We start from the raw sequence: 17,770 nt of genomic DNA on the forward strand, positions 1-17,770 counted from the left end.
ACTTGCATCTGAAGAAGTGAGGTTCTTACCCACGAAAGCTTATGCTCCCAATACTTCTGTTAGTCTCAAAGGTGCCACAGGACCCTCTGTTGCTTTTTACAGATTCAGACTAACACAGCTACCCCTCTGATACATAAAACAAAGCTGTGTCCTACCACCTAGTTATTTGCAATGTCACACAGTGAAAATGCACTTTGCTTTACCTGGGAGATTCATTGTCAGAAAAATCTGCATTTTTCTGTAGCTGTGATCTATTTCCCCTGCCCCACTCCTTCAGTGAAAATGACTCCGCTTGAGGTCAGTATGATTTATCAGGGGTTCTGTCTACAATGTGTTGTCAGTAGGCTTTGGCAGTTAAATGAGGGCATTTATTTATGGTCCATGAGCATAGCTGAAGTAAAAATACTGTAGCTGGGAGCCAGAGGAGACCTACTGGTAGCTAGGAGTAGTTCCTGTATTAGCAAAACTGTAGTCTTCACCCACAGTAAATTTGTGTGGAGCCCCAGATTAACACTTGTCTAATGATAGCTCAGTGGTTTGAGCATTGGCCTGCTAAACTCAGGGTTGTGAATTCAATCCTTGAAGGGGCCATTTAGGGAATGGGGTAAAAAAAATCTGACTGGGGATTGGTCCTGCTTTGAGCAGGGGGTTGGACTAGATGATCTCCTGAGGTCCCTTCCAACCCTGATATTCTATGATTCTAAGGTGACAGAGTCTGCAGTTTCATATGCATAGAACAGTATAACTCAGACTTGAGTTATCCCATTTGGAAATGACTCCCTCATTTATCCCCAAAAATCTAATGAACCCAATGGTCAGAGGGGGTATGGTGAGCTGACTTTGAATTCAGTTCAAGGAAAGTCTCCACTGTGCACTAACTTCTTTGTCTTCTAGGCAAGTGTTCTAACATCCCTCTTCTGAAAAACCCTGATTTACTCTATCTATGATGAGTATCTTAAACAAATATGGATTTCTCAAACAATGCTAGTTGAATTCTGAAGACATTCTTCTTTGCTAGTAACTCTTTTCTTGCTCTGATAGTTGGGAGAAGGGTAGAGCCAGATGTCATCTAACTGGGTGTGCACACTTTGCAGTGAGACTGATACAAGAGTCACTTTTGTCAAGGGAATGGGTCACTTTGTTACACCAATAAAATAATACCAACAGGATCTTATAAGAGGGACAAGGCAAAACGCCACATTTATTGCAAATACAACAAAATACTTTTGTCAGTTATTATAATCATTCACTCACACAAGCATTCACATAGGTTCTGCAAAGATGATTATAGTTACCAGCCTAAGAGTTGCTCATGCCAAGTCACTGGCCAGGTGGTGTGGAGCCGAGTCGTGTCAGATGTGCATCCTATGCTCCTGGAGGGTGGTCACAGAACCAGACTCAAAAAGCTCAGTCCTCTGGTTCTGTTCTTATAGGTCCTTGGTTCAATGTATGTCTATGGAAGTTGCTTCATCATGCTGAATTCATGATTGGGGTAACCATTAATCAGCTTGATCAGCAGATGGCACATCCATGATGGTTAGGCATTATCTTCAAGTCTTCTATCTCTCCTTGATGTGCTTGGGTGGGTTCCGGCATGCCCTCCGGGGGTCATCCAGTTGCCTCTGCTCTGCATTATCTTCAGCCCATTGATACTGGAGTTGCAGTTTTCTTGGGTTTCGGCTGGTACCAGTTTCTGATCAATTATTTACCTGTCACAAACACTTACTTCCATGCACTCAGCATTCTTCCATGATTTTCCAGATTTAACAAGTTTGATTTAATTCTTTCCCCCCCTCTTTCCATTACTAAAAGATGTACATAGGCATAATCAAGCTCCCATGGAATAAGAGGATCTGTGGGTGTTGCTTGGGAAAACATCATTGTTTTCCCAAAGTCCTTATCATTCCTTGTGTGACAAAGTTTCTCCTCTATCTTGGTGGGTCCTGCACTTATTAGTGGATTTTCTTGCCTCAGAGATTCACCATGTGGGTTGGGGGAACAGCCCAGAGACCTTCCCCTCTGGAAGAATCCACAGTCCAGGTCAATTGGGAGGTTTGGGGGGGAAACCCAGTCCAGTCATCTACTCCAGGTTCCAGGCCAGGGCCCTGTGGATTGCAGCTGTCTATAGTGCCTCCTGTAACAGCTGCATGACAGCTACAACTCCCTGGGCTACTTCCCCATGGCCTCCTCCAAACACCTTCCTTATTCTCACCACAGGAACTTCCTCCTGGTGTCTGATAACACTTGTACTCCTCAGTCCTCCAGCAGCACACCCTCTCAGCTCTTTGCACCTCTTGCTCCCAGCTCCTCACATTCACACCACAAACTGAAGTGAGCTCCTTTTAAAACGCAGGTGCCCTGATTAGCCTGCCTTAATTGATTCTAGCAGCTTCCTCTTAATTGGCTCCAGGTGTCCTAATTAGCCTGCCTGCCTTAACTGGTTCTAGCAGGTTCCTGATTACTCTAGAGCATCCACTGCTCTGGTCACTCAGGGAACAGAAAACTACTCCTCCAGTGACTAGTATATTTACCCTCTACCAGACTCCTGTATCCCACTGGTCTGGGTCTGTCACACTTGGTACAGACTTTCTGTCTAGTAACAGCATTCTTATCAGTTACTTCGCATATTCAATCCCTGTACAGGCCTTAGATAATTGGTATTTTGGCCTTGGGCTTGTTACAGAGATTCATTCAGCAGAAGGCAGACAGAAGTTGACTTAATGCAAAGATTCATTTACTAGAATACAAAAATCCTTTTAATAATAACATTACTTCTAACATCTATTCTTATTCTTTTACCATTATATCGGGGGGCATGGGCATGGGCCAATAACTTTGACACTATTAGAGCAGATAGCCTCCATCCCTAAAGATCAGGCTATGATGAAAACAAACCATTTGTTGAACCCTAATAACAAAGTTCTACATTATTCCTTCTGGGGGAAATCCTGGCCCCACTTAAGTCAATGGGAATCTTGCTATCCAGTTCCATAGGGCCAGGCTTTCACCCTCTAAATTATGTCTTAACTGTCACATGGCTTCAATGCCATGTCCTTTTGTGTGTGTGTGTGTGTGTGTGTGTGTGTGTGTGTGTGTATACACACACATCCCACTTACCAAAGGACAAAAGAGAGCAAAGTAATCACATGATACAGGACTCCAAAATCTGTGGCCTGTTTTGGCAAAAAGGCTTTGGGCCAGATCCTTTGCTGATGTGATTTGGTGTCGCTCCATTGTTATCTGGTAGGGAACTGGGTCAGCTTGCACCAGCTGAGGATCTGGCTCTCTGTTTATATAAGTTTACTAATCAGCTACTTGTAGAGCCCTGCCCAATCCAAACACCTTAAATGAAAACCATGGCCCAGCTCATCCTCTTCATCCCATCTTCCTTCCAACCATGGAGGGCCCTCCACTGGGGGACTGAGCTGTGCAGGATTTTGAGGGCAGAGGATAGAAGGGAACTGAGTGGGGCCTATTCTTTCTTTGCAGTACAGACCTCTGTTCTGCCTCTCTTAATGCTACTTGAATCCCCTCTTTGACTGCTACTGAGCTACTCCAAGGGACTCTGCTAGCATGGCTTCTGCTGGAGCTGTGTTGCCAGGGGAAGTATGGGCCAGTGAAGCCACATAAAGGAGCAGCTATCCATACAGGAAGGCTCCTGCCTTTTGCGGTAGGGTTGCTAACCTCCAAGATTGGCCTGGAGTCTCTAGGAATTAAAGATTGTCATGTGACACAAGCTCCAGGAATATGTCCCACCAAAATTGGCAACCCTGCTCAGCAGATTTCTCACTGGACCCTGAAGCAAATTAAAAAAAAAAAAAAAAAAAATTCTCAAGATCAAGGCAAATACAGCACTTAGTCTTGCCCCTAATTCTTTTGTGACCATTTTCTGGGACAGAACCCTGTCACTTGTGTTGCTATTACCAAAAAATAACACTTCTTCCCCCAAATAAAAACAGGGCTAGAGTCTGATTTCAATTGCACAGGTTTGCCAAGTCAGTGGTTAATCCAGGTTTACAGCTGTGCAGCTGGAATTGGAAGCTGGCCATTTAAATACCTCAATATAGTCATGGCAGGGAAGAATGCAGCTCAGTATTTTCTAGTTGAATGGCATTGTTATGAGCCCCATTTGGAATTGTCTTTAATTTATGGTAGAAATATTTGAGTCTTCTTGCCAGCAGAGGGCCAGATAACCCAGAAGAAATGATTATTCCATTTATTGTATAATGTATACTACAGATATTTTCAGTATCTTTTTAAAATTCTTTTTAAAAAGAAGTTAAATCCGTTGGCATATTGTGTGACCTTAGGCAACTAGCATCTCAGTAACAGAGCTGGGAATAGAATCTGGATTTCCTAATTGCTAGTCCTGAGCGTGAACCCCAAGTCACAACTTCCTGACTTCACACATTCCTGGTGCTGATCCAGGCCACTTGCCCCTTCTGCTTCTTGCCTTGAAGGAAGGAGCAGGAAGGACCCTGCGAACAGGGAGAGGCAGGGTCTGTAATTTAGGACACTCCTCAAGTAAGAGTCTTGATGTGGCTGTCTCCCAAAAGCCTCAGATCTTCTCTTCTTGCTGCAGCATCCTTAGGGTCCACTTATCCCTTTGGGAAACTAGCCAGCAGCAGGTGACTAGGAGAGCAGTATTAGCTTTGTGCAGGCTCATTGTTTGTTCTAGCATAAATTATATTGAAAGTTTGGCCACCATTGTTGTGTTGTCTGATAATAAACCAAAGTATGTGTTTGAATACAGTGGCAGAGTCCTGGTATCAATATTTAAATATAATGTTGCTTCCAGAAAAGCAATCCAGCTATCTGCTCACTTTTCAGAGGTAGGTCAATTACCTTCTCTGGCTAATAAGATACTGTCACTTGGACAATTTATACGTGCTATAATGTTACCTAGCTAAACTGACAAGTTAAGGGAACATCTACTTTGACAAGTCTATTATAAAACGAACAATGCCCTGTTTAGAGGGGAACTAATTGCAAGCATGTGCTTTTGATTTATTTCATTTATTTTTGGTGTGATCATTACCTTTTTAAGGTCTGTACTGCATTCAGGAACAAGTAGTGTCCGTTTAATGTAACTGAAAACCTGAAACCAAATGCCAGCTTGCTTTTGAATACATACTCAAGAATTTGTTCGAGCTGTGAGTAGTCAGCTTTCCAATGAAGGAATCTAAAGAAGTTTGTAAGGTTTGAAACTGGACATCTGTAATTTGAGTATACTTATACTTTAGTTTAGAAATGTGGGGTCTGATCCAAAGCCCATGGAAGTTAGTGGAAAGTCTCTCATTGATTTCAGTGGGCTCTTGCTCTCGCCTTAACCCTTGTGGGGAAGTGGTGTAGGAGTTAATGACACATCCTGTAAAAGTCTATAATAGGGATAGAATACTTTCTTATATTTTTAAAAATGGTTTAAAAATTCTATAGAAAGGAGATCATTCTCTGTTACATTTGGGAGGGTTTTAGAGTAATTTTTATAGAATCTCTCTCTAATTTTCAGGAGACTTATTAGTTTCATCATTCCTCTTTCCATAAAGGAATGGACCTGATTTATTAAACAAAATTCCAAATGTTTTTTTATTTGTGTGAAAACTGTTTGTTTTGCAAATACCAGAAAAATAAAATAACAGGTAGAACAACAAACCTCAGAAACAATTGGTGAAGGAATTGTGGGGGAGGGAGGGACAGAAGGCGTAGGTGGGTATACTATACACTGCTACCTCAATATAATGCGACCCGATATAACACGAATTCTGATATAACATGGTAAAGCAGTGCTCCGGGGGGCGGGGCTGCGCACTCCGGTGGATCAAAGCAAGTTCAATATAACGCGGTTTTACCTATAACATGGTAAGATTTTTTGGCTCCCGAGGACAGCGTTATATCGAGGTAGAGGTGTAGTTCTGTTTCTCTTTGCTGTCACTCAAAAAATAGGGGTGGGGGGAGCAAGTTTTAAGTAGGAATAATGCCCAAGCCACCCCAAAGGGGGCAGAGAAGAAGGGAAACCCTGAAGCTGCTCCCTTGTTTCACCAGCTGAGAGAGAGGTTGACCATGTTTCCCAAAGGGAAAATGGGACATTGTTTGGGGCTAACCCAAGCCCCCTTCCCCATGTGGGCCTGGCCCCCGCACCAGGCTGAGGCTGGTGTTGCTGCTCACCCAAGCCATACCTGACCCCTACCCCAGTCTTCCCTCACCCCTTGCATAGGGCTGGCATCACCACTCACCCTCCCACACATGTTCCTCTGCACCCCATTTTTTGACAAAAGTGGGCATTTGTCCTATTTGCTTTTGCCAACTGATCAAGTTGGCAAGAACAAATGGGACAAATGCCTCCTTTTGCCAAAAAAGTACGGACAGCCAGGACAGGGCTTAAAGGGACTGCCACGGACAAAACAGGATCTATGGTTACCTTACTCAGAGGTAACCTAGCACACAGAGGAGTAAGGCACAGTCCCCATCCTCATCAGTGGGCTTCAGGAAGCACAGTCCCACCCAGCATTCCTCCTGTACCCGGGTAGCTCTGACAGATCTCCAGAGTTCAGCGTATAAGGGCCAGGCACAAGTGATGTTCCTTCACTCAGGGCACTCTGGAGCTGCCTTATCTGTGTGGTCTGTTAGGGCACAGGGTGCCCCATAGTGGATGGGGAGGGGTAGGATTATGGCCCTTTTCCCCAGAAACAACCTGTAGAGAGGGACTAGTGTGCATGGAAGGAGACACTCTGCAACCTAAGAAGCAGTGCAGAGCAGACCAGAATGCCTCCTTGTTCTTCCCCTGGGAAGAGAAGCTCTGTACCAACATCATTGCAGGTCTGTGTCACAAGGCCCATAAAGTAGCCCCAAATATACATGCACCCAAAGAATCCTCACTCATGCAAGTAGACCTCTTCAAGGCAGATGAATTACTTGCCTGAGTAAGCCCTAATCTTGTAAGAAAAGATTGTGGGACCCAATATATGAATGGAGACTACAAAAGTTACAAACAGGTTATAGAATATTAAACCTGAAAGATGGGGACTACTCAGTGGTAACTGTAAAACTGTATCATGAAGGCTTATCAGCCCATATAGAAAACTCACTTGATCATGATGAAAAAATAATCTGCTTCTTGTCAAGACTGTCCAGGGACAGTGAATAGAATTTTAAATGCCTCCTCTACAGAAACCGGATCTAAGCGAACTTGAAACTTCCAAGAAATATCCTGACCCAAAGACAGGCTGTCCACATTAGGGAACTCTATCAAATAATTCCCAGTGGTACTACCGCTGATTCAATTTTATCAGCTGTTTGTACTAGTGGCAACCCTAGTCTATACAAGACTGGTCTGGCTACCAGTGTAGTTAACCTCTGTCAGTTAAAGCTTCAGGTATTCGCCTTAAAAATGAATAACATGATATGGTCCAATGTGGGGATTAGCGCTAGAGCTGGAGACTTTTCAACCTTCAAACCCAATGAACAACTGGATGATTTGTCCAAAATGTTTGTTTTTTTTTCCCAGGGATATTTTCATGGGTTCCAAATGTCACTTTCATAGCTGATATGTGCAATAAGCAGACTGCATTCAAATCTCTCTACCATCTTTTATATCCTAACAGTGAGAAGGAAACTGATCCAGCTTTGGGATCCATTCTTTTTATTTACAATATTTTTACTTGCCCTAAGGCCCAGTTGATAATCTCTGGATATCAGAATAACCATTAACAAGCATAACCTTCTATCATCATGTCCAGAGGTATTAAATTATTTGTCTCAATCTTCAGAATTCTTCTGTGGAATGTGAAAAAATTACTACAATATGAAAGAAGCCGGGGAACCAGAGGACTGATTACTTTTTTCAGTAATTTCATTCAGTAGGATTTCTCTTTATTTAAAAGGGAGTAATCGTAAAATTAAAGCCCAATCTTGTGAAAACTTATACACGCAATTAACTTTACACATTGTAATTTTCCCCATTGACTTCAGTGTGACTATTCACATTATATAAAGTTAAGCACATGTTAAATCTTTGCATAGTTGGGGTCTAAATTGCTAAAGTTGTTTTCAGCTGGATCTCAATTTCAAATACACATGATGAAAAAGCAATTCAGTGAAACATATGCAGGTGAAATCGTTTGCTTTAGTTGTAACTATACATAAAAGGTTATCCACATAAAACAAAATTGTTCTTGTAAAATGATAGTGTGTTTACCAGTGGTATTTGTTTATTATGAAACCTGGGATACTACTACTTTGTGTGTTCAAGTATGTCAACAGGTAGGAAGTTTACAGATTTTCCCTATGAAAACGTTACAGCTATTCTTTCTGGCTAAGCCCTGTAGACACATATCTAATTACAGCTTTGTGGCCAGGATAAGGTTATAGAGGGAGGAAAGTGCGTGCTGAAATCAGTTTAAATGACTTGCAGACAGTGACTTAGTGCTAGGTGGTTCCTTTGCAGACAGGCAAGACACAAAAATGTTTGCAGCACGCACTGGGACAGTGGGAAGTAAAAATCTTGATGAGACAGCCAAGTTAAGGAAACACTCTGTCCTTTCTTTAGGGAGTAGAGAAAAAGCCCCAAAGAGCTCCTCTGAAAGCAGCAAGGACAATAGACTCAACACCACAGGTCAGACACAGCAAAGGGGCTGGAGACTGGCACTCATGCGAGAACTGGAGATGAACTGGTATCTGAAAATATGTAACTTATCATATGAGCATACGATCGCGTACACCACCGGAATGCCTCACAGGTAAGAAAGCTAAACTTATTCTTCTTCAAAAGACATTTGAAATAAGTGTTTCCACCCACAACCCCTATCCCCTCCCCCCTCCCAAAAAAAAACAAACCAACAAACAAACCCATAAGGTTCTGTGTTTTATACCTGCTTGGTTGTTAGACCATTTCCTAACCACTTTACAGTGGGGCTGGTGCCAGGGGGGTACTGTTACATGCAAACTACAAAAGTGACAATTATAGGCAATTGATTATTACTCACTTGAATGTCACAAAGTTGCTGAATCCTCAGACTTGTATCTCATCAGCTAGCTTGTCAATGTGACCGATTTCAATTGAGTTTAGTGCACAATATACTGCGAATGTGCAAGGATTATGGAGGTGACCTGAGAATATTGAATGAAAGCAATTGCAAACCCTTGTTGTGAGTTTTCCCTAAATTGTGAGGGAGTGTATTAATGCCAGCTTGAAAGCAAACCACTTCTGGGAAAGAAGAGAACATTTTCAATTTATTCAGTAAATTGCTTCTAATCTAAGCCCTTGTAAAATCTCAAAGCATAGGGGAGCCTGATTTTCATTAATTCTAAATGTAAAGGGGCCTCACCAGTGCAAATAAGACCCAGCTTAGTTTTATGGGTCTCTAATATTGAATCTCTGAGTCTTAATTAGGTAGGGCTTTTATATAAATTGGTTATTAATGTTTCAGCCCAGCTGTCAGAAAATGATACAATCAGTAGGCTAGGTTCTGCCACCCCTATCCATATTGAGTGGGATCTTACTTGATAACCCTACTTACTTCAGTAGGTGGCAGAAGGAAAGAATTTAACAAGCATTTTTATCTAGTCCATCTCTGAATCCATGACTGTTGGAGTGTCGGGTGTGTGTGGTGTTTTGCAGTGTTTTGCCCTGCCCAGCTCTAATACGTTTAGCAGACAACCAGGCTTCTAACCCATTGCCAGCCAAATCATCCTAAATCTCAAAGCAAAGTGTCTAAAGTGACTGACGTGAACGTGAGATCTTTCCACAGACACTAGAATCAGTAAGATTTCATCGGGAGGAAAAAAGGTTGAAAATAGAAAGTAGCTAAAAGGAAAATGTGTGCAAGTTAGTACAGAAATGAGAGGTTTTGCATACACTATTGCTAAGAAATGAATAGCTGACCACATCCAATAAGTAAAATGTTATCCCGGTGGCTAAATTTAGTTGTCAAATAAATGTGGAGTGAAAAACACATTAGGTAGCTTGACCATGAGTTTCACATAAGTAGGCAATCTGGTTTAAACACTGAATGTTGTGTTAACAGAACACTATGAAGGATGCAATTATTTGTAGCTCTTGAGTTGCTAATGTTAATGTAGTAAAGTCTTTACATATACTTCTAAAAATACAATAGTCTCATATTTTAAAACTCATGAAGAACCAGTAGTAATATTTACTTACCACTGGAGTAAAGCTGCATGCAGGATGCAATGTTAAGGAAAATACAATCAAGCCCTCCAGGATGTGGTAACCAGGGAACAGAAGATCTTTTTGAGGTGTTAAGGATATGTTTGGATGAAGGGAGGCATGGCTGAGCAAGGGTGAGTTTATCAGAATTAAGCTGCAGGAAAGTGTGTAGACAAAATCATAAGTTTTACACTATAGTGAAAAAACCCAGAAGATGGAGATATTTGGGGCCAGAAAGAGTTGAAAACCAAGGGAAGTGTTTTCTTTTGGCAACCTATTGAGCATGCTTGTGTATTAAAAATGTATAATGCAGCTTGAAAATATTTAAACTACATTGGCGTTGATTGCTAGTGATTCCCAGTGAGTCAAAGCAAGGAACACTCACTTGAGTTGAGGCCAAGATGTATTACTTGTATTTGCATTTCCAGCCCACCAAAAATGTGGGTTTAGACCAGGGGTCGGCAACCTGCGGCCCGCCAGGGTAAGCGCCCTGGTGGACCGGGCTGGTTTGTTTACCTGCCATGTCCGCAGGTTTGGCCGATCGCAGGTCCCACTGGCTGTGGTTTGCTGCTCCAGGCCAATGGGGGCTGCGGGAAGCGGCGGCCAGCACATCCCTCGGCCCGCGCCACTTCCCGCAGCCCCCATTGCCCTGGAGCAGTGAACCAAACCTATGGATGCGGTAAGCAAACAAACTGGCCCGGCCTGCCACGGCACTTACCCAAGCGAGCCATGTGCCAAAGGTTGCCGATCCCTGGTTTAGACCAAGGAGTTTTGTTTGAGTCCTTGTAGAGGTAGGGTCTGATAGTGAAAGATCAGATGTAGAACCATGTTTGTCTCGCCCAGGGACGTTCCGATGTAGCATTTTGATTTGGTCAATGCAGAGAGACATGCCAATGGTAAAATTCTAATTTGGGTCCGGTTTTGGATTCTGAACCTCCCTTCCCCCAAAGTCTGGTAGTGTCTGGATGTGGGGTTTGGTTCTAACCCAGGTGTCTTCTTTATAGAAGCAATTTGTTTGTAAACTGGATATGAACTGGACTTCCAAATTTTCAGCCTCCTCTTCTTTAAACTGAACTCTGAAAGCTATCCAATATACAGCTCCATGATAAGTCTCTGCTATTTCTATCCAGGATAACCAGTTACATTATGCTGTTACACTGCCTTGCCATGAAAATATTTTGTATATTTTTTACGTTATCTGAGTGGTAGTAAAAATAAGGCAGATTGGTAAATGACATATTTAGAAACCATGCCAGTGACTTCCCTAGATCATGATCATTTTAACTGCTGTGAAATCTAATTTCAGAGAGTACAAAAGGATCAGATTGGCACATGGATGCAACTTGTTGGAAACAATCTCCAATGCCAATGTTAATAACCTGTTCCCTGAAGCTCCATGTGTTTTAGTGCCGTTCAGAGAGCAGTAAACAGAACTTACTGTTACTTGAATCTGAACCAGTTTTTATATGCAGATCTTATAAGGTCCTAAACTATTTTTAGAAGATAACATAGAATTGACTGAATCCGAATATAAGACATTGATGAACCATTACAGCAACTAGTGCTGACAAGGTCATCCGAATTCCTTAGGTCTTTGGTCACCCACAGTTTGCAGAGCCAGAATAATTGGAGTCATCCAAATTTCCATGCAAAAATCACCCTCTGTGGCATTGAATTATAATCTTTTCAAATATGTTCTCTTCTGAGATCAGTCTGTTTATCTGCTTTGAAGGATTTGAGGATTAGCTGAATCCATGGCACATTAATCTTTTGATGATCTAATCATACTCTGTACTAGTGATTGAAAGCGAGTGGTAACAAAGGGCTGCAGAACTGGGATTCTGTGAGATGACAAAGTAAAGGTATTCCTTCTTGCATTATATTGATTCATGCTCATTGAGCTGTTTGTTTGGCTTGGGTGGCTAATCTGGGATCTCTATTAATTCTCTTGATAAAATAATTCAGGTGCTCTATAAATATAAAATATCTTAATCACATTACAAATTACACACTGTGGGTACCATTAAAAAGCTAACATTTATCTATCTTTGGCACACAGTGGGGTCTGAAATACCAACAATTCTCTAGTTTTAAGACTAGAGAATTATCTGCTGATTCGTTTGACAAGTGTTGATTTTTTTGGGGGGAGTGTGTATGGGGGGATTTAAAGGCAACTCGTGTGTGTGTGTGTGTATATACCTCCTCTGAAACACTGTCTAGGCTAGAGGGTGAAGGAAGGCAGTAAGACTGACAATTGATGCATTGCATGCAGGGCCGGCTCTAGGCACCAGTGCTCCAAGCACGTGCTTGGAGCGGCACTTTCCAAGGGGCAGCACTCCGGCTCCTTTTTTTTTTTTTGCTTGGGGCGCAAAAAGCCGGGAGGCGGCCCTGAGCAGAGGTGAGCTGTGGCAGTGGGGGGCGCGGGGAGGGCCGCAGGAAGTAACCTGGAGGGGAGGGGCAGAGGAACCACTCCCTCCCTCCCCCCCAGCTCACCTCCGCTCCACCGCCGCTTGCTCCCCCGAGTGCGCAGCCACTCCGCTTCTGGGAGGGGGGGCAAAGGCTTGCCGTGTGAATCAGCTGTTTTGCGGCAAGCCTGGGAGGGAGGGGTGGGAGGGGAAATGTGGCACGCCCGGGGAGGAGGCAGGGGGTGGAGTTGGGGTGGGGCCAGGGGGGCACAGGAAATTTTTTTGCTTGGGGCGGCAAAAAACTTGGAGCCGGCCCTGATTGTATGCTACGCAAAAATGCAGGGGAAAGGGAAATTTTGGCTAAGAATGCAGGGACAACCCCCCTAATCTTGTTGAAGCACTATGGAATCTTTAGGGTTCATACAGAACACATGGGGCCTTGTTTTTACAGACCCTCCTGTAAAGCCTGCTATCTACATAGTCTACAGAAAAACTGCATGGTACTCTGCTCTTCTCCCTCAGAAGGATGAAGAGCTGAATTAATACTGACAGGATTTCAGTCTGATTCCAAAGAATCTGGGCATATCAAATCTGAGGCTTAAACCACTCAGCCAACCCCTTGGTTTACTTCCTCTAAAGGCAGAGCAACATGCCAACAGACAAAGCACTTAGTCGCATATGCAAATATTCTCATCTGGAGCCTGTCAGTACTATTCAAAGCTCCAGGCAAAATAAGTCCCAAGAGAGCCGCCAGCTGGTGAATAGGCCACCCAGCTGCTGAGCATGCTGCTACAGCACCATTCCCAGTTCCTACCAGGCTAGCAGCAAAAGACCACTCTCAGCTGGCATGTGCTACCCTAGACTGCCCCCCAGCCACAGTTGCACGTTAATTAACCCTCTATCCGTGTCCAGAAAAAGAAGTGTTTCAATCTTATGGAGAATTTGTATTGATTACAATTATAGAAAAGTTTTTGATTTAGGCACACTAGCTTCTAAAAATCCCAAGAAGTTAGTTATTTGTGTTACAAAGGCCTAGAAACCCCATTTATGATCCAGCCCCCTTTGCAGTAGGCACTGCTCAAACAAAATAAGTCACTGCCCCAAAGAACTTACATTCTAAGTAGACCAGACAGGATTGTGTGGGGGTCCTGCAGCCGGAGCTGCAGAACTGGCAAGAAACTGGAGCGGTTGCTCCTTAACTATCTTCCAGCCCTGTGCTTGCAGAGATAGGGGAGGGAGCACTGCCTGCTGCTGCACGCGCTGAGGGTCCAGGATGCCCAGTGCCATATGCAGCAGGTCTAATTGGCTGGGGGTAAGCTGACATTTCATAGTGCACATTTTCACAGGAACTTTTCTCTTCCCGCTTCTGACATTCCTGACCCTTTGGCCCCTCCCCAGTTCTGCCATTTTCATAATGGTCAAGAACCCTGAATGGACCTTTTGATAATAGGAAAAGAAATTGAGAGCCCGACACACCTGATTTATGTAATGTACTCTGAGAAACCAAATTGCCTTGATGATTTGACTAAGGGACATTACAACATTCAAGTATCCTGCCCAAGGCCTTAAATAAACCCCATGAGAACTTGCATTTATCAGCCTTGTATTGAATCCAGAACAAATATTTTTTTTGTCTAAATATAAGACATGGGAAACAGTTGGCATTTTTCTCCCAGTGGCAATATACAGTCCCTCTTGAGTACTTGACCATGAGAGGTTTCAACTGACTGGGGGGGGCGGGGAAGGTCACTGATTCTGGCTAGGCTATATAAGGTACGGAGTGACTGGGAGGAAACTTTATAGTCCCATGGTTCTATTAGGCAACCATAACTAAGTTAAAGCTGCATCTCCTAATAGAAATATAATGGCAACAGACTAGCATTCCAAAAGAACATAGAGAAGCCAGAAAAGCAGAAACTACCAAGAATCTAAATCTCAAATGCTTCATTGGACTTTGAGAATCCTTGTGATCAGCTTTTATCTTGGAATATGCATTTGTACAGACCTTCCTGCACGGAAATCCCACCCCACAAGCCAAGTGTGCCGAAATCCATTGAAGCACCATTGAGGGGTAAAAGGCAAAGCGCCACCCTTAAAGTCTGCCTTCCAGCAAAATGCTGGGCTGGAAGGCTAAGTGGAGCAGCAGAACTGAAACAACTAGAGAAGTTTTTGCATATGCATGGAGTGTCCTTACATGAAACTGTCAAAGCTGGGACAGGAATGATATACAGGTACTTTCATATACCCGTTGTCAGATTATTTCATAGTCAAGTACAGTTACTAAGAAACAGCTGAAATGAGGGGAGGTCTGGCCCAATAAAACTCTTGCAGCAAAGAAGGACAACAAAATGGCTATAAATAGATTATATGTACATTATACATAATGTCTTAAAGAACATATCTTTGCAGTGTTGTAGCCATGTTGATCCCAGGATGTTAGAGAGACTTGGTGGATGTGGTAATATCTTTTACTGGACCAATTCTGTTGGTGAAAGAGACAAACTTTTGAGCTATACAGAACTTTTCTGGTGTAGGAAATGTACTTAATGTCACAGCTAAATACAAATATATCCATTTATAAATATCTTTGATCGAACATATCTATAGTTCATTTACATAGTATATGTACCTTTAAAATCTGTCTGCCAGTTCGTGTGCTCTCTCTCTTACATATACATTTGTTGTTCATTGTCTAGAGTAAATGTACTCTGCATAAGGGATCATCTAAATTCAGATCTTAAATTTCCTTGGCAAAACTAGGACAAAAGAAAAATACTATGAAAAACATGTAAGTAAAATGTTGATTCCAAGGAGTATGACACTCTACATTCTAGCCAATTGTTACTGAATGCATAATGCAGCATCTGTCTAAAATAGACATATGTATAGAATTATGAAATTTGACTGTTTTTGTGCACTAATTTGCAGCTTTTATTGTATTTGTTTATTGCATGCTTTTTAATGGATATATTGCAGGTGTGTACCTCACTTTAGATAGTCACTTGTTGAAGAAACACACATTACCAATTCTCTTAAAAATAGTATTTGACATTAAAAGGGAAGAGAATATTATTCCTTTTTGTCTGGATATGTTGAACTGTCCCTGAGAATTGGAGTGGGGGGAGAGGGACAGAAACTTAAGAGAAAAATTTACCATAGACCACTATGTGCTCTAGTCTAGATGCTGCTACCAATCTAGACTTGGAATTAGAAACCTATCAGTTAACACTGATTTAAACAGTACGCTTAATCTTTCTGTTGCTAGCCTTATTAATATCACAGCACCAGTGCAGACCGAGCTATGGTTAATTATATTATCACTAGGGAACTGGGAAACAGATTGAAAGGTATATCTCACAAGTGGAGTCCAATTGAGATAATTGTCTTTTTTTTGAATACACAGGGATTTATTGTGACCTGTTAATGTTGTAGTGAGTGTGTTGTCTTGCTTGCTGGTCCAATGGTGCAACCTTTTGGGTGAAAGTGGAGGGCCTGATATTGAATGCTTATTCATGTTGAGTAGTTCCTAACTCCATGAGTATAGTCCCATTGACCTCAGTAGGACTAACCAAGGAATAAGGTACGACTCATTGTAAATGTCAGAATCAGGCCCTTAGTGTCTCATCATTCAGGTAGGGCTGATGGGCTGAGGTATGTCTTACATGACTAGCCAGGGAAGAAACATGCCTCTGTGCATTTTACAGTTCTTCATGGGCCAAATTATAAAGAGACTGTTTCCATATTTCACATAATGTGTTCTTAAACAGGTATCCTGCTTAAGGTTAACGTTTAGTCAGGGGTATTTTTTGTAAAAGTCATGGCCAGGTCATGGGCAATAAACAAAAATTCATGGCTTGTGACCTGTCCGTGACTTTATGAAAAATACCCCTGACTAAATCTTAGCTGCTCTGGGAGTGGGAGGTGGGGGGCGAGGGCTGGGGCACCGCTGCTCTGGGGGGGGGGGGGTGCTGCTGCTCGGGGAGGGAAGAGGGGTGCACCAGTCGCTGCAGCTGTGGAAGTCCATGGAGGTCCCAGAAAGTCATGAATTCTGTGACTTTCTCAAGATCAATTTTATCCTTCATCTCACATTCTCTAGTCAACACAATCAGAAGTGATGTGCTAAATTGGGACATGGAAAAACCATAGAAAAGTGATCAAAGGAGGAAAGGAAACTTGCTAATATGATTTTTGGCAACAGTATTATTCTGTGCAACTTTGCAAACACAAGCCAGAGAAAATGTGAAAAATCAAATCAACAATCTAACTGTTCACTGAAATTAATCAGTAAGGATCCTGTACCATCTTATGGCACTCCGGAATCTGCCTGGAATCCATTTGCATCTGGGAGAGACTCTAGCTAAAGTCTAGCACTGGGTAAGCATGAGTGACCCAAGAACCTCTTAATGCCAGCTGGCAAGGAGGTGCAAAGGGGTTACAGGGATCTCTTTTGGGTTTGGCATGTCATTCTAGTTAACCAAAGAGTGTCATTTGGGGGTCTCAAAAGTCACACTGGTCACTGATACCATTATGAAATGCATGTTCGGTTGTTGCTTGAGGAGTTACATTTATACCATGAACATTATGTTTTTAGTCTTTCTTGGGACTCGTCATCAGCAAAGAGGGGGGGAAAAAACTTTGCTGTCAGACAAATGTTTATCTAACTGGCTGTTTATAGGTAAACTAAGTATTGTATGTTTGACAAGGGGTCTCCTATCACCAGTCTAAACTGAATGTAAATGAGGTATTGTGAGAACTTCAAAGAAAAAATAACAGGAAGAGAAAATGGGGGCGGAAGGATATCTTGAGGTACATATCACAGGTTTGCTTCGCTATATTTGGGGAACAAAGAAGATACCTTACTATATTTCACCTAGAAAGTAAATGGACAGTAAATTTGTTTCATGAAAGTGAGATCTCAAGCAGGCTTGGATGAAAATGCTGGATAGAACTTGGGGTGAAAAGTTTTAACCCGTTAGTTGAGTGTTGTCTGATTTTGTTTTATATGTAACCATTTATTTCCAATATTCTTAGTTGATATCACCTGAATCTCTAATTTTTGATAAACTTTATTCTTGTTTTCACTATAACTATATCTAAGTGCTGTGGTGTTATGCAAAGTGCTGGTCTTGAGTTGAATCTTAGAAGCTGGTGGGTTCTGTTCCTTTGGGAACATCAGGCCTGGTAATTCTGAGAGTGTTCA

General features: G+C 42.4%; 1 protein-coding gene across 3 annotated transcripts in view; it reads left to right on the forward strand.

Annotated features, from left to right (window-relative positions):
* Nucleotides 1-8,428: 8,428 nt before the first annotated feature.
* The window catches only part of KCNAB1 (potassium voltage-gated channel subfamily A member regulatory beta subunit 1), a 239,956-nt gene continuing 230,614 nt past the window's right edge, over nucleotides 8,429-17,770 (forward strand). For 2 of the 3 annotated variants that reach the window (XR_004647220.1, XM_034782392.1), the window contains exon 1: nucleotides 8,429-8,735. Coding sequence is in view for 2 of the 3 variants with exons in the window: in XM_034782392.1 (XP_034638283.1) it covers nucleotides 8,461-8,735 (275 nt within the window). In the remaining variant the exon portion in view is untranslated. Of the gene's footprint in view, nucleotides 8,736-14,386; nucleotides 14,802-17,770 lie in introns of those variants that run through there. The other variant, XM_034782393.1, reaches the window with a different exon arrangement.

The sequence above is a fragment of the Trachemys scripta genome, chromosome 9 (assembly GCF_013100865.1).
Source record: "Trachemys scripta elegans isolate TJP31775 chromosome 9, CAS_Tse_1.0, whole genome shotgun sequence".
Classification (NCBI taxonomy): domain Eukaryota; kingdom Metazoa; phylum Chordata; order Testudines; family Emydidae; genus Trachemys; species Trachemys scripta.